The sequence below is a fragment of the Epinephelus moara genome, chromosome 5 (genome assembly GCF_006386435.1).
Source record: "Epinephelus moara isolate mb chromosome 5, YSFRI_EMoa_1.0, whole genome shotgun sequence".
NCBI classification, from domain to species: domain Eukaryota; kingdom Metazoa; phylum Chordata; class Actinopteri; order Perciformes; family Serranidae; genus Epinephelus; species Epinephelus moara.
In genome coordinates, this window is record NC_065510.1 from 39,457,192 (window position 1) to 39,480,472 (window position 23,281).

General features: G+C 41.5%; 1 protein-coding gene across 4 annotated transcripts in view; it reads right to left on the minus strand.

Moving 5' to 3' along the window:
* pax5 (paired box 5) overlaps positions 1 to 23,281 on the minus strand; it is a 70,832-nt gene that overhangs the window by 10,490 nt on the left and 37,061 nt on the right. For 2 of the 4 annotated variants that reach the window (XM_050044657.1, XM_050044658.1), the window contains exons 6-9: positions 22,488 to 22,588; positions 13,111 to 13,243; positions 5,564 to 5,665; positions 1,575 to 1,661 (exon numbers count right to left, since the gene is read on the minus strand). In XM_050044657.1, coding sequence (XP_049900614.1) covers positions 1,575 to 1,661; positions 5,564 to 5,665; positions 13,111 to 13,243; positions 22,488 to 22,588 — 423 coding nt within the window. Of the gene's footprint in view, positions 1 to 1,574; positions 1,662 to 5,563; positions 5,666 to 13,110; positions 13,244 to 22,403; positions 22,589 to 23,281 lie in introns of all 4 variants that reach the window. The other 2 variants (XM_050044655.1, XM_050044656.1) reach the window with 1 other exon arrangement.

Sequence of the window (23,281 nt, forward strand, 5' to 3'; positions counted from 1 at the left end):
GTATCGGCCCAATATCATATCGGATATGTGCATCCCAGTCAAAAATCTAATGACACATAAAGCAGCACTGCTCACTGATTTGCAACATTATCCACAATGGCCTCATACCCAGATATATCAGAGAAATAGGTAGTGTGTTACAACCAAGCAGCAACCTCCAGGGCTGAAAATGAAACCAACACAGAACTGCCAAAAACTGCAATTCTTTGAATGGCCACTTGAGGGTGGCTCCAAGAGTGAGTCAATCCCCGTAGAGAGCCATGTTAAAATGTTTACGGCCTGTTACAAAAAATAATTCTGGTCTCTGGTACCTAATTTCCCTGTTCGTAATAATTGTTCGGAGGGCGAATTATTCTAGAACTCAACTGTTTGATTGTATTAAGGTTTATAGTTATGCATAATTAAGGGCGTGACCACTTTGAGTGACAGGTGGTTGTCATCCATTGACAAGTACCTACCATGGTGACAATGTTTGTTAGGTAACATAACCATGGCATGACCACAGACTCACAGAGTGCAGGTGTCGCTGTCACCATGTGACAAGTGACCAAGTGTTTTCAGTTCCTGAAAGTTAATTGTAACATTTAGGTCACTTAGCGTGTGGTTATAGTAAAGGACCCTCTAAGGAGTTGGATATTCAGTTTTTCAGGTAAGTACATTTTGTTTTGTTTTAAGCCTGTATTATGCTAGTGAATATTAGCATTAGCGGTGGTACTATCACAGTTAACCATAGCTGTAAATGTACCGCACTAACCAAGCTTCTGGCTCCAAAAATCCGAGATGGCGACAGCTAAAATGCCAAACTTGAGGCATCAAAACGTGACTCCACAAACCAACAGGTGACTTAAGTTGGTTACATACATTACTTTATACAGTCTATGAGTAAATCTGATATGGCAAAATCTCTGATGGTATATATTGTTGGATCACCCACTCTTAGTGCTAAGGTGGAAGAAATATTTTAAGCCACAATGTAACATTTAAAAAAAAAAAAAGGCATATTTTTCTATATTTCTGGTGGTGCTGGATTCTGCCGTCATACCTCTCTCCAGCTTGTCTGACAATGTGTTTTTGAGATTGTTGTCATGTCACGTTCCCTTTCGAGGTGAATTAGTTCATGGGCTTAGTTGATAACTTGTGGGTAACTGTATGAAAAAATGGAAAATACAATGTCCTTCACAATAACTGTATAACATGAAATCCCACAAAGCCCAAAATGCAACACTGGTGATGTGCAGATAAATGCCTGTTAATCTGTTCCCTCCTCTTGCTCTCACTCTGTCTTCCCCTTTCTTCAAATCCATTCACACCCCAAATTGCCAGTCTTTTCAAACATCCTTTCACAGAACCATTAGTATGTCTATGATGTATTGTACTGTACGGTACAATACAGACAGAAATGTAATGTAATGAAAAAAATGAACAGTGGAGCATGAAAGATACAGCATATTACAAGAGAGCATTAGTGAGGATGGAACTGGGATGTGAGGTAGAATGAAATGACATTCATTGATACAATTATTGATCCACTTCTGGTGAGCAGAACTGGGTGCAGAGATATGGGATACACCTACCTAATAAGCTGGGGTTAGGAAATCTCCACGATTCGTTGTATGTGGAATACTGGGGATGGGAATAAGGACTTCCGGAAAAATCTCCCCCTGAAAGAAAACAAAGACCAAGAAACAGCATGTTTAGAAACAGCAAAGGGAAGAGAGGATGATTCTGTCTGTTTCCTCAGACTCAACTTCAACAACAGGGTCACAAACTGTGTTGTGCTGTATAAATATTTGTGTTCTTGAACAGAGTGTTATTTATGTTGCACCTTGATCCCAGAGAAATGCTCTCTGATGTATGGTAACAAGAAACTGGATTGATTGATTCTTTTATTTATTCTTTGAGAAGTAGGGTGCTAAACCTTTGTGTTTTCTACTGTCTTTGTACGTTGGGTTTAACAGAGCCCTTGACTGTTTTTGAGCCACTGGCCTTTGTAAGAACAATCAAACTGTAGTTGAGTGCTAGCTGAACTTAAAGGTCCAGTGTGTAAGATTTAGGGGGATTTAGTGACATCTAGTGGTGAGGATTGAAGACCAGCTGTCACTTCTCCCAGTTAGATTTCCTTCACTGTTCATTGTTTAGGAGATTTTTACTGGGAGCCGAATTTCATCAGAGGTTTCTTCCTCTACAAAAAAAACAGACCTAGTGATTTACATCCATCACCTGCCAGTGTTTTCTTACCTATTTTCTTACATGACTTAATGTTTGCTTTTTTCTTGTTTTTACGGACCCAGTGATTTAAACCATTAAAAATAGTGAATAAAGCAGTTTCACGTTACAAATCAATGTTTCTGTGATACTATTTGGCATGTCAGAGATGGGCCATTAGCTTAGCATCTGCTAATGTGTGCACATCTATTTCCTTTGATAACTTCAGGAGGTTTTTAGTGGGAGCCAGATTATCTGCAGAGGTGTCTTCCTCTCCAGAACAAACAGACCTGTTGCTTTGAACTGGTAAGAACACTAAATAAAACAGTTTCACGCTGAAAATAATCCGTTTTTGCAAATGCTCTCGTTGCAGAGGGGCTGCAAACTACAATGGCTGACGCAAAAACATGAACTGCCCTATCTAGAGCCAGATTTTGGTTGCCCGGGCTACTGTTAAAACATGTTAAAACATATCCCCCTTAATCCTTCACACTGAGCCTTTAAATTTACATTCAAGTGTGATCATTACATCACTGATTATCTAGTCTGAGCGGGCGGAAGTTCGCTGCAGAGATCAGCCTCTCATTGGGCGGGGTACGAGCCACCCACTGAAGTCCCTCCCTACCACCTCCGGTTGTGTAGCAATTTTCAACCGTTTTCAACATGTCCTTTACTAACTTTTGCGGTGTTTGATCTTGCGGGGATGTAGCCATTTTTCTGCCATGGTTTGCGTCCTGTAGGTGATATTTTTGTGGGCGTGTTACACTAAAACCTGTTTCCCCCCGGCAATATTTTTGCAAGCGCACTGTTGCTGTGGCACCGCCCAGAATGATTGTGATTGGTTGAAAGAAGTACAAGCAGCCGGGGCGTTATTTTCTCCAATCTCACAGTGAGAGTCGGCCCAGCCAGACCTTTCTTTTCTTGAGAAAGGTCTGGTGAGCGAGACTACTGATTATCCTACTTTTGTTTCACTGACTTACTAATGTGTAAATGAAGTTCATGATGCACTTGTGCTCATTGCAAACACTTATCAGGCAGGTAAAGTGATTATATGCCAAGTTATCCTGTTGTTTTACTGGAGTTCTCCAGCTAGAATATTTAGACTAGCTAAACCAGAGAGCAGCTCATAATTATAGTTAAAGCTTTTAATAAGGTGCAGCAATGTTTTGCTCTAAAATGTTAGTTTCTGCACCTAATTAGAAGCTTTGAGTACAAGTACATGCTCTTAGGAGCTTATCCCTCCAGACTACGACTGGAACACTCCAAAAACCTAATCATATTTGTGATGTGATTGTGCATGTAAAAGCAATGAGTTTTTGGTTTAAAAGACAAATGGCAGATTTGTGGTTTAGATTGGAGGACTTGTTCAGATTTCTTTTGCTTCCAGTAAAGCTTTAACCTGCCCTTCAACAGAATGGTTAGTTGAGAGTGACTGAACTGGAGATCTCAGTGAGACTGTAGTGGTCTTCGCATACAGTGGATGATAGCGTAGCTTTTCTCCCTCATTTACTACTTACTGTCTGGGGTCTACTCTTCCTCTTGTCTTCCCCTCCCACTCTTCCCTTCACCCCTTTCTCTTTATTTTTCTCTCTCGTCCTCTGGCCCGCCTGACTACAGCCCGCCCATCACCCTTCACATCAAAACAACATTCTTCCCCATTTCTTCTCCTCTTTTTTTTTTTTTTACATCTCTCCGCTGACTTGCTCCCTTTTTTTCCCCACTCTTTTGCTCTTTCTTTCTTTTCTCCTGAACCTTCACTCCTCCCGGGGGATCCCTCTCCCATAGCTGACAGTCACAGACCCTGATGCCCCCTCCTCCCAAACCCCCCATCCCTCCTCTCTCCCTCTCGTTCTGTCGGTTCTGCCTCACTGCTCCTCTACACCCCCTCTGAGTGTCAGCCCCCCTGCTGCAGAGAGAGAGACAGAGAGAGAAGAAGAACAGCAGAAGAGAGTTGCTTGCTTAATGAAGGTATGATATTAGACAGAGCGGACAAAAAGGAGGATAATTTGCTTGAGAAGTGCCGAGATAAAACATGGCGAAGCTGGAGAAGCAAAGTTGGGAGATTATCTCCTCCACTCACTCCAGTCAGCTCGAGGATTCAGGCAGCTTCGAATATTCACTGAGAAGAATTTAGATGTCGAGACTATGTGTGTGTGTGTGTGTGTGTGTGTGTGTGTGTGTGTGTACAAACCAACAAGTTTTCTTTCTCGCGCTCCCCTTTGTGTGTGTGCTTATGTGTGTGTATGTTTAGCTGCGTCTGTCAGGTGGGGTCGGGATGCGGTCTCCATGGCATCCCCGGGTGCGAACATCCTCCCCTTGTCATCACCGTGGTGACGGCAACGTGTCAGGTTGTTTAGGAGGGGAGGGGGAGGAGGAGGGAAGGAGGGGAGAGGAGGCTCAGGGGTCTCCCTCGTGTAGCTCAGTGTCAAGGTCGCGCACACACACACACACACACACACACACACACTGTCAAAAACAAACACACACATGCGCACAAACAATAGCATGCCGGCACACACATAAACATACACCAAGCCAAACACACACACAAATATGCTGTCAAACCTGAGGACAGGACGGGGTGAGTGCAGGGGGACAGGGCGACAGGGTTACCCATCTTTAGACGTGCTGTTCCTACATGTCCACTGAGAGTGTGTGTGTTTGTGCGTGTCAGCCTGCAAAGTGTGTGTGTCACAGACTGAATGATAGGGGATACACAGAGACAAGAACTTGTAAACAACATTGTTTTGACTTTGTTTCACTGCTGTTGTTGCTTTTGTGTTTCAGCCTTTATTTCTCTGCAGTGTACAATGACCACGACCACCACTGCACGACCGAGAGAGAGAGAGAGAGAAAGATAGAGAGAGAGCAAGAATGGCGGTCCAGGATTGAAACACAAAAGCGGCGTAGAAGGCGGAGTGGAAGGGAATGAATGAATTAGTCGTGGGTCACTGGTGATTCTCATTAAAAACAAATTACTAATGTTGAGGAGGGACAGCTGTGCTACTGTGGCTGGTTTCTAATGATACACAGAGAGACACACGCACAAACACACACACACATATATATAGATGCACACAAACGCACACACACGCCACCCCCTGGGAGCACTGTCAGCCACAGTGTAGACAGACAAGAAGGAGGAAGTGGCAAAGCTAAGTACACCCCCTGCAGATGACACACACAAACACACACATCCAATGGGAATTCAAACAGATATGTACAGTTACAGATCTGCTGATATGATGGGTGACGAGAGATGACAGAATTAGTGTAAAAGACAGCCAAGGACGATGGCACCTTTGGCACTGAGAAACAGGAACATTGAAACTGTCAGTGTGTGTGTGTGTGTACTTACCAGGTACCATGCCAGTGAGCGAGGGGGTGGAGTAGCTGCCCTGTCCAGTAGGAGGGACATGAGGAGGGTAGCCTGGCAGAGTGGTGCTGGCTAGGTCTCGACCTGTAACACACACACACACACATACATATTCAATCATTAATACTTTCCTGCAATCAATATTTTCATCAGTGTTGATATTGTTATTGTTATTGTCATTATATCTGTCCCTCCTAGCTCTTCTCTGTCTGTTTTCTCTGCATGCTAAATTGTTATCGTCCTATATGGAAGCTGCCCAGAACCAACTAATGTATGGCAACAGCTGACAATTATTTTCATCATCAGTTTATTTACTGACCCAAGTCCAAGTAATGTCTTGCTGCGTGCAACCAATGGTTTAACACCCAAAAAGATTTACATTATTTACCATAAAATGTAATAAACTAGATAGTATTCACATTTGTGAACCTCTTACCAGTGATTTTTTTTGCCATTTTTTGCTTTTTATTCATTTTTTAAATTTAAAACGTATTTAACCAGGAGAATTTTAAAATCTCCTTTACGAGAGTGTCCTGGCCAGACAAGATGCAGCACATTTAAATAAAGTTTCAGACAAACAACATATAAAAGTTGCAGACAATGAAAAATAAAATTTCAGAATCACAGCATACCAAAAAATCAGGTCAACATCTCCTTAGTAACATAGAGGCACATGATCAGTAAAAGTATCTAAAACCTGATGTATCTTTATCCAATTCTTTAAATCTATTTGTGCTTTGACATGATAATGTCATGTAAGTGTTGCTGTTGCTGCTGTTGGTCTTTAGTCCATCGGCTAATCAATTAATAGCCTAATTGTTGCAGCACCAGATGGAAGTTTAACATAATTTTGTTTGCTGAATTATGATTCTTTTTTTCACCATACTGTTTCAAATTTTACATATGACCCTTTGTATTTGTAACATTTGTATAACAAAGGAACCATCAACAAGTTTTAACATTAGTGTATCATTGTCAAATTAAGTTGATGTACAGCCTAGTTCGGTCTAACTGCCATAAATATGGAGATCATAGTGACCATGGAGACTTAAAAACTCTGAATGATGCTCTGAAACTGGTTAACATCTCTACTTTAAAGACAAATCACACTCAGTAATGGACTTTTAAAGGAGAACATGTTCAAAATGAACTTAAATGTAATAGATTTGTGATTGTGCTGATTTTAGTAAAAGAAAAGCTACTTAACTAGCCTTTATCAGAGCCAACATTCAGACATCATAGCAGGAAAAGCACTGGTGTAATTAACAACATTAATGGTGGTTCTGTTCCATTGAAGTGTCCCAGAAAGCAAGCTTTGACATCTGAATAGACTGCAGATATAATTCATGTTAACAGTTACACCTGTTATATTATGAAGACAACCAAATTACCCAAAAAATGTTGTTATTATACATTTCTGCCAACCACAGATATATTGCAGTTGTCCGTTATTATGCATCAGAATCTTTACGTTTCAACATTGCTGTGGTTAATATGTGATTAAGGCACAAAAATCATTTGGTTATGGTTCGGGAAAAAATCATGTTTGATCTTAAAATACCCAATTTGGGGTGCACTATCCCTGGAGGAACAGCAGCAATGTCTTGGCAGAAAACATCCGATTTTCTTGCCTAAAAAGCCACTGGAAACACAATGACTCCCTATAAAGACCACCCATTTTTTGGGGCATCGGTGGCTTAGTGGATGTACAAAGGCTTTGTCGTTGCTGCAATTGCCTGGGTTCAATTCCAGCCTGCAGCCCTCTGCTGCACGTTCCCTCTCTCCCTCTCCCCCTTTCGCAATATACTGTCCTATCCATTAAAGGCAAAATTAAAACAACCAATTTTGGTGTTTGTTGGTCTCAAATAGTGGTCTGCAGCTTGGCAGATGTCTCACCTAGGTGTCACGCCATCAACCATCCCCTCAACCTCCAGATGACAAAGACAACTCATATATATTATTTTACTTTATAAACATTGATATGATACGTATGAAACATAAATGTAATGTATTCATGGTTTGCAGGAACGTACAATGCCAATATTTTCTTGTGGTGACTAGGTTGATATTAAGTACTCAAAATAAAGGTATAATAACATTTTACTGTTGCCTGAAATATCACCTTAACCTCTACACCTCCTACAGGATCTGTACTGAAATATTCATGCAGGAGCACCTTTAGGATGTCTTTCTTTCTTTTGTTTCTTTCCTCCTTGTTTTCCATCCGCTGACATCTATTAATTTACCAACTCCCCCTTCTCTCGTTACCACCATCTCCCCCCTCCTTCCTCTGTCTGTCACTTGGTGGATAGGATATATAACTGCATTAGACTACATGACAGTGTGTCGGCCCAAATCATTTCTCTATGTTTGCACGCAGTAGACATTGGGAGTGCGTGGAGAGGGAGCCCTCCATTCATCATCATCACACATACACACACACACATGCATCGACACCCTCCTCCTACCCCCCCTGCACACACACATTTATCATCATCATAAACAGCTCAGATGCTAACACCATCAATCCCATTCACTTCCCCTCCACTTAACCGCCACTAACTAACTGAGAGGAGGAGCAGGAGGAGGAAGAGATGGGAAATAGAGAGGAGATCATAAAAGACAGGGAGAAGGGAAAGATGGGGAGAGACAAAACAGAGACAGCAGGGAGGACAAAGAGGAAGAGTGGTACAGTGGTGGTGTCAATGCATTTAGTTACTTTCTATTACAGGGGAATATAAGTAGACCTAGAAATTGGCTGTGCTTATGTATCAGCCAATTTTAGCTTATGACAAATTTATCGACACTGGCATACATATTAGCAGAAAACTGAAGAAAAACTGTAGTAATTAAGGTAATTAAGAAACAGAATTGCCTACGCATTTATTTTTCAGTTTTAAAATTTCCTATTCAGAGCAAATCTTGATCCCAGGTCAGCCATGCTAGCAGCTCTGTGGGACTACAGAGTGGTGCAGGAATGAGTCCTAAAATCTGGAAATGAGTGAGCATCTTTTCACTCCTGATTCCCTCGTCTCGAGGTCAATGGTTTTTTTTTGTTTGTTTGTTTGTTTTAATGGGGTTTGATTAGATGCCTGAAATAAGGTTTGTGGTTAACAAGAGCTTAAGAGACTTCCACATTTTGTACAACCTAAAACAAGGCAGTAAAGACCCCACTCGTGAATTTTTGGCACCTGTAAGTGTCTACAAAAATGGCTAGTACTAACCAGTAGCTCAATGAGATCCACAGAATTTCATCATGCCAACCATGGCTTTACAGCCTCACTGTGGTAAGGAAGTCACGCTTAAAGCCTAACGTTAGCTTTTTACTTCTGGCGTTTGCAATCTCACTTTAAAAAAAATCATAAAAGAGGTGTTAATTTGTGAAGATTATTGCTGTATCATAAACTTTTATACGCACATTTGTTTCCCTGATGTACTCTATAGCAACATTGGTGCTTTACACTAAATGCTAATGTCAGCATGCTCAGAACGATAATGCTAAAAACGCTAATGTGAAGCAGGTACAATATTTACCATGTTTACAATCTTAGTGTAAGGTGGTAGCCTGCTACTATTTGTAAATTTGCACTTAACACAAGTTGAGGCTGATAGGACTGTCATTAGTTTTGCAGGTATTAATACAAGTATTAAGTGACGATGGTAGAAGATAAAGAGTCATCAACAAGTCATCAAAAAAGGAAATAACCATTCAAATGTGGTCAAGAGATATACTCAAAACCAGAAATATTAACCTCATGGTGGCACTAGAGGAAAGTTCAGAGGATCACAAGTCATAAGGATACATCCTCAGGGGACCATGGATGTCCTTACAAAATTGAGATGTAGAAAAGCAAAGTCACTCCCCTTCTGGTGGACCACCATGAGACCTTATTTCGGAAAAAATATGTACAGTAGTTTCTAGTGAGAGCTTCTTGATCTGATGAATTATGTTATTAATTACACATACAATGTCTTTTTAATTTGAATCATACCTAAGTTGCCTAGCTAGCTAGCTGGTATCAGTGACGTATATGTACTTAACTAAGCAGTTTCACACAAAACTAAATGATACTATGACAGATCCTTGACAAACTGTGACTTTCTTGACTTGCAAAATTAAATTGACAAACATATGTGTAATTTATGACACAATTCAAATGGGATCAAAAGATTACTTTTCTCTCACCGTTGAGAGACATATCTTTTTCTGAACTAAGGGGCCCATGGGGACACCGGAAGGAGAGAGACTACATCTCTCTATTGCAGTCTGGACTAAAGTAGTGGAACAACAAACCAACATTGCCGTCTTATGAGCCATGTCTATTGCGTAGCTAAAAATCACAATTACGGGATCCCCGTCAAAAATGTTTATGTTATGTGTTTAAAAAAATGACATGGAAGATTCATTGTGTCAGTTTTTTAAAATTCTGAAATATCAATTTTGGTCAACCTCAGGCTTTACTGGAAAATAATAAAAATCAAGGTGCACAGAAATGGAAGTAGGAATGAAAATAATAAGAGGAAGAGAAGTAAGCAAAGAAAACATGTTGTTACTAATCAACCGAGACTCCGACATCTCATCTGCTCATATTTCTGTCCTCTTCACTTAATATTTGCCTCCTCACCTCCCTCCCTACTTGTGTTTCCCTCTCACAGATCCCCCTCTCTACTCCAGCCTCCTCTGTCCCTCTCCACCTCCTCTCTCCTGTCTCAGTGTAGTAAAGTTTTTCTCGGTGTTTGACGCGACAGCGAGGCATTAGTGCAGACGGGCTACTCATCCGCTCAGGGTCAGTGCACAGGGCAAGGAGGAGAGGGAGGAGAGGGTGGAAGAGAGGGGAGATGGACTCTCTACAGCCCAACTTAGAGGGGGCAGACAGGGCCAGATCCTCTGAGGTGTGTGTGTGTGTGTGTGTGTGTGTGTGTGTGTGTTTGTTTCTTTGTCTGTGCACACACTGTATTTGTGCATATGCATGCCAGTTGTGTTGATGTATCTGTTCTCCACAGCTTTGCCGTAGAGGTCAACGAACAAGTACAAGTCTCCTCCGTGCTCACTTGCAGCTACATGAACACAAATCCTCTGCCTCCCTTACTCTTTTCCTGTCTCCCTATCTGACTCTTCCACATCAAACAGCCATCAGAGCAACATATGTCAAACCTGGAGGGAATCGAGTGTGTACAGTGTGTCCCTTTGCACTCGAGTAGACTAGGTGGAGTTCAGGGTAAAATGCCCTACAGATTTGGAAAGGCCTCAGAAAGGAAGATTGAATGTGTAAATGTTGCTCTACAGTGTGTTTCCAGAGTATCAACACGTCAAGGGTGCAATAACATTGCGTCAAACACACAGACGTCTGATCCCCTAGAGGGAGCTCTATTCTGAGGGAAGAGACAGGCAAGGAAATGCATGCATAATATTAAGAAGGTGTGCGTGTATGTGTGTGTGTGAATATGAATGTGTGTGTTTGCATGCATAAGCAGAAATGGAAATTTTATCTCTCTCTCTTTTTCTCTGTCTCTCTGTCTCTCTCTCGACTTGAGCAGGTAATATTCCTCAGTGGTTTCAAAGGGCAAAAAAAGAGCCCATTCCCAGATATCCCAAATTCCCAGCTCTATGATTCCCCTCATTATAGATGGGAACGTCGAAGCCTTGTCCAAGTGCTCCCTGGTCTGCTCTTAATTAACTACTGGCTTTCCCAGTGCCCCTAAATGGAGGCACAGGAAGAGACGGGGCTCTCACTTTTCTCCTCTTTCCTTCCACCTCTTTTCCTCCTTTCCTCTGGGTTTCTCGCCCCTCCTGAGATCCACAGCACTGATCTCTTTAAACAGGTTCAATCACTTAGAATCCATGTAGCTGCTGAGGTAGACTTAAAAGGCATTTGGCTTTGTGTGTTTGGAATGTGAATCACTGTATTTTTTTATGTAACACTAAAGCCAGCCCTGCACACTGTAGGCTTGATTTATCAGTTGATTTATGAGTCATTTCTCTTGCATGTAGTGATATGGAAGTAGTTGTCATTACACAGCCAGAGCGACAAACTTTATATGTATAGAATATATCTGCATCTGCAAACCACAGACACATTACATCTCTATGTTACTGTGTAACAACTGTGGTTCCCAACCTTCTTCCTTAAAGGATCCTTTTTTCTATCATCGAGTGACGACCCCTGACTTAAAAAACATATTTTATGGATGCTTCATATTTCATTCAATGCATAACAATAACAGTACAGAACAACTAATAAATTGTACAACTAATCCAAACAGTGAAAGCAATAACTGCAGGAAGTTTGCAAAATGAACGATTTGGATGAATTTTGGTTTGAATGTTGAATCAGAGATGAGTTTCCTGATATTTTTAGCAAATTCTTACACAGTGCTCTGTCTGAAGTATGTATTTTATTTGTATTTTTTAACAATCATACAGTCTTTTATTGACAAACTCTGTGTTTTCTTCACTCTGGCACTTAGCCATTGTTTAATTAGCTCTTTGGTTCTTACAGGACGAGGCTGTCTAGCAGCGAGTGAAGGCTCTGTGAATATAGGTTGTGTTGAAGTCTTCATTGGACTCTTAGCCTGTGAGATTTTTTTAAGCGTATATCTCAAATTATAATGTAACTTCAAAGATAACACTTTCATTTAGTTTTCTTCACAGAAAGGCATGAAATGCTGAGATATCAGGATATTCAGGTTGGGAACCAGTGATGTAGTGGATATGTTAAAACTATATGTTTCAACAACACAGAGGTTAATATGTGGTTAGGTTTAGGCAATAAAACCATTTGATTATCAAAAGTAATGTATTGGCTTAAAATACAAAGTTTTGGGGACACAATCCCTGCTGGAACAACCACATTGTCTGTTAAAAAAAAGACAAAAACTAATTTTCGTGGCACTATCCCCGCTGGAAAACCAGCAGCAAGTCGCTACAAAACACCCATGTTTAGTGTGTGAAAACTCGTCAAAAAACAAAACAAAACAGCAATGACTCGTTAAATCAGAACCAGTTTTGTTGTTTTTTGGTCTCTCGGTCTGTAGCTTAGCAGGCGTCTTGCCTAGATGGCACGCCACCCAAGGTCCCCTCCACCTCCCAGTGATAAAGTCAGCTCATATACCAGCTACTTTAGAAACATTGATGTGATACATATTAAATGTACAAATGACTGGTATTTGTGGTTTGCAGAAACGTAATCATTAATTTGCAAAATTTTTGGGCCTCTTACCATAGATCGAACTATGACTATGCCCCGCAGATGAAACACAAAATGCACCCTAGAACTGTTCAATCGGATTGAATACAAAGCAGTGTATACACATTCAGATTCATTACCGAAAAGGCAAAAACAATAAAAAGAAAAAGCTGCATGTACACTGAATAGATGCTTCCAAAAAAATTTAGTTCAGCTACGTCAGGTTACCTGATGATGTCGAAACAGTGTAAATCGAATTAGTGTGTGCACATCTTTTTAGTCAGGGAACAAAAACTCTATTTCACAGCAGCAGTGCAGTTATTAGCTGGATGTCTTTCTTACCTGGAACGAGTGAATAGGACTGTGGACCTGACACGCTGGCTCCTAACTCCGCCCCTGTACCAGGATTGGCCAAACTGTTCTTCATCTCGTCCAGCCCACCAGCTAGCGAGGCCATGGCCGAATAATCTGACGTCTGAGCAGAGACAGGAAGTGGAGAGAGAAAAGAGCAGAACAGAAAGAACAAATCATGACGTTTTCTGATACAACGTGAATATACTGTAGTGCTGGATGTTGCTCACAGCTGTGATCAATCTGTTTGTTCTCTCCTGCTACATTTCCAACATCCTGCCCCTTCCTCATAGCAAAGAAGCTTTAGTATGAACACACACGCACATACACACACACACACACACACACACACACACACACACACGTACGCACGCACGCACACACAGAACACAGAAACACACCTACAGTTGAGAGTTTATTGATCTGTTTACAAAGACAGGGATTTACTGTACAACCAAGTCCAACAGTCTATAACCACAGGATCATCTCGCTCTTCCTCTTCATCTCTCTCTCTCTCTCTTTCTCTCTCTGATGCACACACACACACACAATACACATCTTACACACACACAGTGGCATCACATAGACCATGGCTAACACAAAGCCTCTTGTCTCCCCAGATACCAACAACAATAAGAACTGTGATCATCTCAACACACGTACCTACAGTCTCTCTCAGTGCACTTAACACACACACACACACACACACACACACACACACACACACACACACACATTCTACAGGAGCTAAAAACATATAGAGAAAAGGAGACTGAGGTGACAAAGCAATATCTTATTGTTGTCTAGGTGTACAGTTTTTCTCTGTAGAAAAGGTTAAAAAGTATCAGCAAGAAAGAGGTCACAATATTACAGTAACATACATGTGAGAATGATTTTTGAGTGAGTATTTTGTTAATATTTACAGTATGTTTGGTTTATTTTACCTTATGATTATCATTTTGGTTTGTCATTTGGAGGATGATATTATTTGTGATTAAAATAACAACCTAAAAGAAGTTCATTGTTTATTTCCTTACCCCAGATACCAAATCAAACGTCTTCTAATTTTACATGTGCCTACTCGTGTGCCACAAATTTGAAAATTTGAAAAAAAAAAAAGGCTGAAGATTTTACAGTCTGTTTATGCAACATAAATGTATAATATGTATTCACTACAATATCAGTCATGACTTTTGGATTAACAGAGACTGTGCAGACTGAATTTGAAGTGGCCTCTATAACAACTGGACAAAGAATTCTCTCACACACTCTCTAAATGCAGACAGATACTAGATGGATAATAGAAACTGTCTATTCACCTGTGTCTGACCCTAACACCGAGCCATGAACCATCCATCCTCATCTCTCTGCCAGATCTGTGCGTGTGTGTGTGTGTGATGATTTAGAGTGATTGTATTGACACTGTTGACCAACTCTATATAGATTAACAACAGATTTTCGGGGCCACTACGCTTATGAAGTGACCTGCTTGCTGACTGTAGGCTATGTATATTTATGTGCTCTTCCACACTTGTATACACACTTGTAGTTACAAAGAGGCAAAAGTAAGACTGAAGACTAGTTGGCAATGGGAACAAGCTTGGCAAACTAGCATCAGCTATAAAAACTATGACGCTTGCATCGGATAGCTGTTTTCAGTTTGTCTATGCTGTATCTGTCCATATCAAATAAACCATGATTAATAAAATAAAGTAAGCCACAGCTAAACAGCTGCTAATGTAAAACAAAAGTGGGATGTTCACACCAGAGGTGCAAATTGTAAATCACTTAATCCATTCCAATTGTTTTTTCCAATTTAGATTAAAGGTTTGTAGACAGTGACAACATAGTCAGTTTACTTTTCTTTAAGTTAAGTCATTACAAAATAAATGTAGTGTACTTCTGAAATGCTACGACTTACTTTGTGCGGACCCCCTCCTTTTTTTCTATGTGCGTGTGCGTGTGTGTGTGTGTACACTAATGACAGCAATCAGAATTTCCTTTAGGTGATGAGGTGAGAGTTTTGCACTGACCCTTTTAATACCTCTGCATCTGTGTGTGTATGTGTGTGTGGAGGTGTAAGTGTAGGCGTGTGTTTGTGCTCACTGACCTCTTAAACACCCCTGTGCTCGTCAACACACAACACAACCACTGGACTGTGACCTGCCAAATAAGAGCTTACCCACTACACTACACACACATCTTTCTCTCTCTCTCTTTACACTTCAGACACATTTTTAAGCCGCCTTTTCTTTTTCAACGCCCCTCTCTCCCCCCTCACACATCACACCTGTAGTTTTTTTTTTCACCCAATCATACATGCTATCCCCACACCCCTCTTCCCCCTCTTGGCCGCTCTCTGTCTTATTATAATGGTGTCTAATGTGTCCATGTATCCATGTAGATGGGGGCCAGGCAGCAGCAGCGGCAGAGAAGAAGGGGTCTGCCGTGGTAATTGGCCATGATGAAGTTTGGCCAGTGGGGTGACAGGCCCGCTAAGGAAGATGGATCATTCTCATTCGGCCCCGTAAATGTTGTCAATTCCACCGCTCATACAGCGCCATCAGCCCTCATCAAAGAGGAGGGACGCAGCTGCGGAGGGGCTGGGGTTTGAGGGGTGGTGGAGGTGGTGGTAGCAGAGGTGGTGGGGGGGGTTTTACAGGGCAGGATAGAGGGTTACAAGAAAAGGTGGCAGGGGGAGCTGGACCTGGGGCAGGAAGTCAGAAGGAGTGAGAGAATGTAGTTTCCAGTTATAAAGGAGGGCCGAGATAGTATAGAGCTGACTGAGAGAAACGGGGTCATGCAAGACATGAGGAAAGATTGGAGCTGTTGAATAAATTAATGGAGGAGAGAAAATAATTTGGAAAGAAACAAAGAAAGCAAGAGAGCTAAAAAATGCAGCTGTGTGGTATAAAAGTTGAGGTTTGAGACATCAGTCTGTAAAGTTGCAAGAAAGTGCACGAATGCTGTTGGATTACTTTGTAACCTTATCAGCATAATTGTACTCTTTATGTCATGAATATTGGGAAAATTCCACTGTTGTAAACTCCTTGTTAAATGCTGTGCAGTGTTTTGGCGTTTATAAACCTTCACTTGCCCCATCTGTCATATTTATTAAAGGTCTTGTGTGAAGGATTTAGTGGCATCTAGTGGTGAGGTTGCAAACTGCAATCAACTGAAACTTCTCCCATGTAGGAGAACTAAGGTGGCCAATGTGAAAACCCAAATGGCCCTATCAAGAGCCAGTGTTTGGTTTGACCGTTCTGGGCTATCATAGAAACAACATGGTGGACTCCATGGATGAAGACGCGGTTAATATGCAGATATGCTGACAGCTCATTCTATGGGAACAAAAACACAACAATTCCTAGTTTCAGGTGACTATACTAATGAAAGCATAGTTATTAATATTATATTTCATTTCAGGCAATAAATGCCTATAGATTAGCTACTGTTGTTTGATTTCAGTTCTGCACAGAGGCCAGGAATGGATGATCTCTATCATTTGTAGATTTTCATTTCAGACACCGAAGCATAAAATCCATAAACAATATGAACAGTATAAAAAACAAACCAAAAAAATACCTACTGTGTTGAACAAAGTACGCTAGGCAACGTTTGGTTCCAAGATGTACAATACAACAACAGACAACTTTTCAACTTTTTTCACCCTAGCATTTCCAAATGGTGTTACTGTTGGCGCAGCTGTCTCAAAGACAACCAGATCGCTTTCTGTTTTCCTCAGAGCCTTGCAACTACATCATTTTCCACAATTACTTTGGCTGTTCCATCATCCACCATTTCTGCTACTGCTACTAGTAACTGCTAGGAACCTACGTTAATACTCTTTAGGAACTGGGGATAGCTGCCGATAGCTACCAGGGAAAACAAAAGCACTATCCTCTTCCTGTTTTGGTTCAACAATGGTTGATGCACCTCCTTTGGGCCGAGCCTTAATTTTTCCAGGAAACTGTACCCAGTGACAGACATATTGCAAAGAGAGGCATATAGAGAACCAATCAAACGCCTGATGGTGTCATTATTCTATAGCCATTGCATTGTGCAACATTTACTTCATAATGATAAGTTAAAACATTTGCCTATTTCCACTTTAACAACAAAAAAATGTGCTAAACTAACAAGTCACATCCTAATGATGGAAAATGACAACATATTTGACTACTCCTTCAACATTACAGCATGTGGCTACCACTGTTGTTTTCTCTCTCTCACCCACTCACTCACTTACACACAGCAGGTTGGTCCACTGACTCAGATCTGGGAAGGTAATGGTTGGGTCCAAATTTCACATCAATAACAGATGAGCCCTAATCGGCCCTCTGACACACACACACACACACACACACACACACACAGCCTGGCCCTGTTGGCTTGAACCATTTGCATAATAGTATTTCCCTTTTCCTCCATTCCCCAAATAGCTCCCGATTTCTCCATCTCTCTCTCTCTCTCTCTCCCTCCCTCTTTCTCTCTATCTCTCTCTCTCGCTCCACATTGTCTTGTGTACTCCTGATGGAAAAAAGGCTTGACTATAAACAAATACAATTCCCTCAGAGGCCCACAAACTGAGACAGGGATTGTGGGGAAGGAATTCATCTGCCCTCAAACTGAGCGTGGCAGCAGTGGGGAGGATATTCATTTCCTGACGAGCCAGATAGACCTCAACTCTGGGGAGAGGCTGTAAAAGTTAATACATTTTGAACGACAAATTGGGCTAACATTTCTAATCCATGAATGATTTATCAACCTGGATTTACTGATTTAATTGTTTTTGATGAAATATTGTTGTATTGGTGTGCAATGCATTTGCTGTTGTCTGCCTTTATTAAGAGCCGCAAAAGCTGTGTTTCCTGCAGCTTTTTCGCTACCAAATGTGGGTGTTTTTTAGCGACCCATGGCTGTTTTTTCAGTGGGGATTGTGGCACTAAAACTAGGTATTTTAAGGCAAAACATGTTCTTTTACTAACCATAACCACGGGTTTTTATGCCTAAACCAAGTGACGTAGTGGTAGCTATTGAAGCGGGTGTACTACTAAGTGGATGGATAGGTTTCTGAGGAGAAAGTGGGTATATTCTGCTATACATTTCAGCAGCTTTTTGGCTGATAGGTGGGTATACTGTAAACTGGCAGAAAAGAGGTGGATATACCCTGTATACCTGCGTATACCCTCCACTACACCACTGCCTAAACCTTAGCACACATTAACAACAACGTCAACATATCCACTACATGCAAATGCAGTGTTTCGGTACTCTGAAGAAACATACAATGCCAACTTTTCTTTTGACAATTGGGTTGCCATCCTTTTTGGGGAGATTACTGTTGACCTCTCTGCTTCTTTTTAAGCTTTTTGAATGGAGAGAATGACATTTACTTTCTCTTTTTCTTTGTCTGTCCCAGTGCAGGCACACTGGTTGGTGCTGGGGTGGGCATTTGGACCCAGGGCAGCATGGATGGGTGGGGGCTCCATCAGCCCTGCTGATTTATCACCTGGGTAATAGGAAGTGATTGAAGGGAAATTCAAATGAACTCTCTCTGACAGGCACACATGCAGACACACATACAAGCACGCACACACAAATTAATAGTGGGGCTTAATAGACTACAGGGAGAGAGGGGGAACAAGAGGCGGAGAGGGAGATGAGATAAAAGGATGGCTTGTTAGGGAAGAAAGATAAAGAAAAAGGTCTGAGACAAACAGGATAGAAGAGTTAACTATTGGCGACAGATAAAATAAGATTTGCTTGTGAGGAACGTGAGCAATTTTACTTTTTATCTATTCAAGTGGGATGACGGGGGAAGAAATAATGAATGAGGCTCGTGTTTCAGTGCAAGAAAGCGAAAAGATAATGAGGGGGTTGAAATAACCGCTGAAATTACAGTATATTAGTATACCATTATAATATACTGTTGGTACCTGAAATTGAGCCACTTGCACCTCTGTTACTCTCCTGCCTGCTTGTGCTCCATCCTTTTCTTTTTCTTCTCACAAATACACACACATACACACAAATACACTAACACTCACGTCAAAGGCACCCTCACGCCCTGCAGCAGCACCACCAGCGACAGCAGGGCCAAGTGGCACCTTTAAGGAATGTCAGTCACAACACAGCGTGACCCTCCTTGACCATAACCTCACCAGCACTGTCTCACACACACACACACACACACACACACACACACACACACACACACACCTCAGCCCACATACCACAGAGGCTGAGCTGTAGCTGTCAGTGTGTCAGTGTTAAGGGTATGACTGTCAATCATTCCCTCTGGGAATGCAGGCTTGAAAAAAGGGGGGTGGTCGACTAGACAGGATGAGAGAAGGAGGCGGAGGTAGAGAGAAAGTGTATGTGTGCGTGTGTGTGCACCTCTTTGTAATCACAATGCAGCATCCCAAAGCCAGTTTGACCCCAGGGCGACCCCCACTTTAAAGCCCCCATCCCCGACCCCAGTGGCTTGACCGGGCTCAGAGAGGACACTGACCTATGAATCATGGGTATTATAGTCTTGAGTCGTAGTCTATAGAGCTACTAGAGCCAATCCCTGTCGACCTCTCGCCCTGTGCCACTCCACGCCCCATGTTGGTCAGAGGGAAATGAATGGGCTAAAAAGCAAAACTCTGCCCTCAAGGTCTAAGGCTGTAGCCTATATGTGACTCCATATACTTCTACTCCTTTAGTGTGTGTTTGTCCTCTTGCCCTTGACTTTGACTGAATAAATAAACCTGAAGTAGGGATGTCTTTAAAGGTTGTAGAAACAAAAGTGTCATTTTGAGACATTGGCAAAATATTCCTGTAATAATGACCGGAGGGCTGCAGATTAGAGGACATCTGAGAAAAGGAAGAGAGAATACAAATGCTAGCTTGTTGTCATTTTGTTATTCGGCGTTCTACTTACACCTGTCTATTTCACTCAGATTTACATTATCTTACTGCGGGGAAAGGGCGGGAGGTCAATTTAGATGCAACATTAAGACACAAAGACAAACCCTTTCTCACTTTTGTTTTTCTCTCACAGGCAAACAACACACACATATGCAGCACATTCCCAAGATGCGTGCAGACGGCTTCTTTGCCGTCCCTGAGCAGTAGGAAGTGAGGTCATAATGAGAGCTGGGTCAATATGCTCATTAACCCCTGCAGTGTATGTGGATTATAGGAACATCAATAGGCCTGACTGGGTCTCAGTGCAGCCATCACAATGTCTATCAGACCACAGAAGCTCACAGCGGTCTGTCAGACTGACAGAGAAACACGACTTGACATTTGCAGATCACTCAGTGAAAAAAAAAAAAAAAGAACATTGAGGAAGCAGAAAAAAAAATCTATCAGGATGAATGCAATGATTTTGCATAGTTTCAGAAATATAATTAGGCATATGTAAATTAGATTTTTATTATGCAATCTGACTGCATTTCTTCAGGATTGACATGGCATGGCAAGGCATAGCAGGCAGGACAGGCTGTTAGCTAAAAGCAGAGACAAGCATTTCATCTGGCACCAAAGATCAAAGATACGGCACGAAGAACTAAAGTTTGTCAAGACTGGTTGTTTATCTGTTAGTTGTCTTAATTAATTTACGTTTCCCAATAACCTTGAGGCCACAGGTCAATAAAAATTAAAGATACACAACATATTTGTACCAGATTTATTGGTACACCATGGATGCAGCTAGTATTTACATAATAGGAACAGCCACAAGAAATCACATCCTTTACGCCGAGGGGGAAAACAAAGCATTGCTACCAGGCAGGTTGCGTGACTTTCTGCATGTCAAATAAACTTAAAAATCCAGAATTTAAGGGTATTTTTCAACCTGAACCCTGTTTTCCAATGTTTTGTGTCTGAAGTACTAATGAGCACAATATTTCTTTGAAACTGGTCCAGTATTGAACGAAAGCAGCAGCAAGGCTGTAGTGTAAAGACTTATCATGTTTGCACGGTAAATTTACATCCATTAAAAGTGCTTGTTTTTGCCACTGACAGGCTAAGATTGTTATGACAAGTGTCTGACAACATTATTGAAAGGACCCTACAAAGATAAAGCTTTTTTATGAAGAATAAGCCCCTTTTTGTTTGTCCAGAAACAGCCCCAAAATGGATATCGTCAAACACACCAGACTCCATTTAAATAAACAGTAATATTATCATTGTAAAACACACTTATTCAAAGACAACAGAAAAAAAAAACCTCACAGAAACCATCTTGGTCTGTCATTACAGTGTTTCAACAATGAGCAACTCTGGTTTGGTTGAAATAAAACCCTAATTCACCCAGTTAGATGTGAAAATAAGTTGATTTTACACACATTAAAACTACTGTTTACTTAAATGGAGTTTGGAGTGTTTGGTAATGGCAATTTTGAGGCTGTTTCTAGTTAAACAAAAAGGATCCAACGCTTTATCCAAACAGTGTTAGATTGCTTAGCCACTGGTAAAAAAAAAAAAAAAAAGAAAACCTTGCTAGCTTTCAAGGACCTGCTGTGAGGTTGCAAATTCTTCCGTGATAATGTTGTAGCACATTGTCAAAACATAGGGTAATGGCACTTAGTAACATCAGCGCTGCTATATTGTCTCGAAAGGTGCATGGAATTCATAAAATATGCTAGTCTATTACATCATAGTATTAATGGCTGTATGTTGCTAATATTATGGTGAGTTTAATCAAACACATCTATGGTAAATGTAATAGTATCTGTTATGTGAGGTGAAAAACTGCGCTTTCCCAGAAGTTTCAGGCTGGCGTAGGACTGTTCTTCCCCCTCGCCGATAGGTATCATGAAGAAACTGAAAATTTACCCGCCACAAACAAATGACAATAACTTGGGAATAAAATCACTATAAAAGTATTGGCAACGTTAGCGACGTAAGCATGTGAAATCAGCTTTTTTACTTATCAAACCCAAAATAGGGGGTTTGGGATAGAAAAGCAAACTGGATGGGTGCACAGCTAAAAAGCATCTGCGGTGGTGCCGTGGCAATGCAGGAGTGGTTCCACACAAGAAAAAGGAATGAGTGACCCTAAAGGTGTACACTACCAAATTCAGTGGCCAGCTTTTAGTCTATAGTGGCCACAGCCACCACTGGCCACCCCTTCACCTCACCTCTGCCTCTGTCAGGCTCCTTCATCTGTTTTTAATGGAAGGTTTTCTCCTGCATTAATCGTTCATTAGAGCACCCTAAAGTTTTTTTGACCTTCAAACTATTCCCAAACTCAGCCTCAGCCCAGAGCCTGCATGGTGCCACGCCCTTACCTTGCCAGAGTCAGGGCTCACATAGAGGTCAGAGCTGGATTGGATTGGACAGGGTTGCTGTCTGTCAAACAGGCGGTCCAATACCTCGATCTGCTGCGGCGAGAACAGCTCCCCTCTCATCTGCTTCCTGAGGAAGTCCCGCCCACTGTGGCCGTGCCCGTTGGCCAGTGGTGACTCCTGCAAACCTACACAGAGAACGACAGGAGAAGGAAGTGAGGTCAGAGGGGTTGTAAATGGAGGACATTTAATGGAAGAATAAGAGAGTGAAAGGTTTGTGAGTCTGGTGTGTTTAACAGAGGGAGAAACCAGACAGATGATTCAGACGATGATAGAGGAATAAAGGGAGGCGTGGGTTGATAAAAATAAATCACTGAGGCAGAGGAGGAGAGAGAAGTTTGAGCAAAGTATGGACTCAAATAAACCCCAGTGAGCTGATTTAGGACTGAGTGACTTCATAGACTGTGGAGACTCAGAGAAAACGCTATACAAATGCAATCCATTACCAAGCATACGCTGTCTCTCATTCTTGATCTCTCAAAAGTACACTCTCGCCTCTCACATATACACACTTCTCTGTCCCTCTTGTCGTATCACCCATACACACACAGAGACACACAAATATATATTGCTGTGGTATCAGTATTAGACTGTGAGCTCTCGTATCCTGCAGTTATTGCAAGGCTGAGGGACTGAACGAGACAATTATAAGAACTCTGAAGAGTCGCGGCCCACAAATGATTAGAAAAGAGAGAACCAGAGAAAAAGATAAAGAGAAAAAGGGGATGAGGGTGAAAATCCCCCGCTATAGAGCCAATTCATTGCTCCAAACCGCTCTTGAGAGCCTATTTTAGTCCTGGGGGTCACTGTGTGTGTGTGTG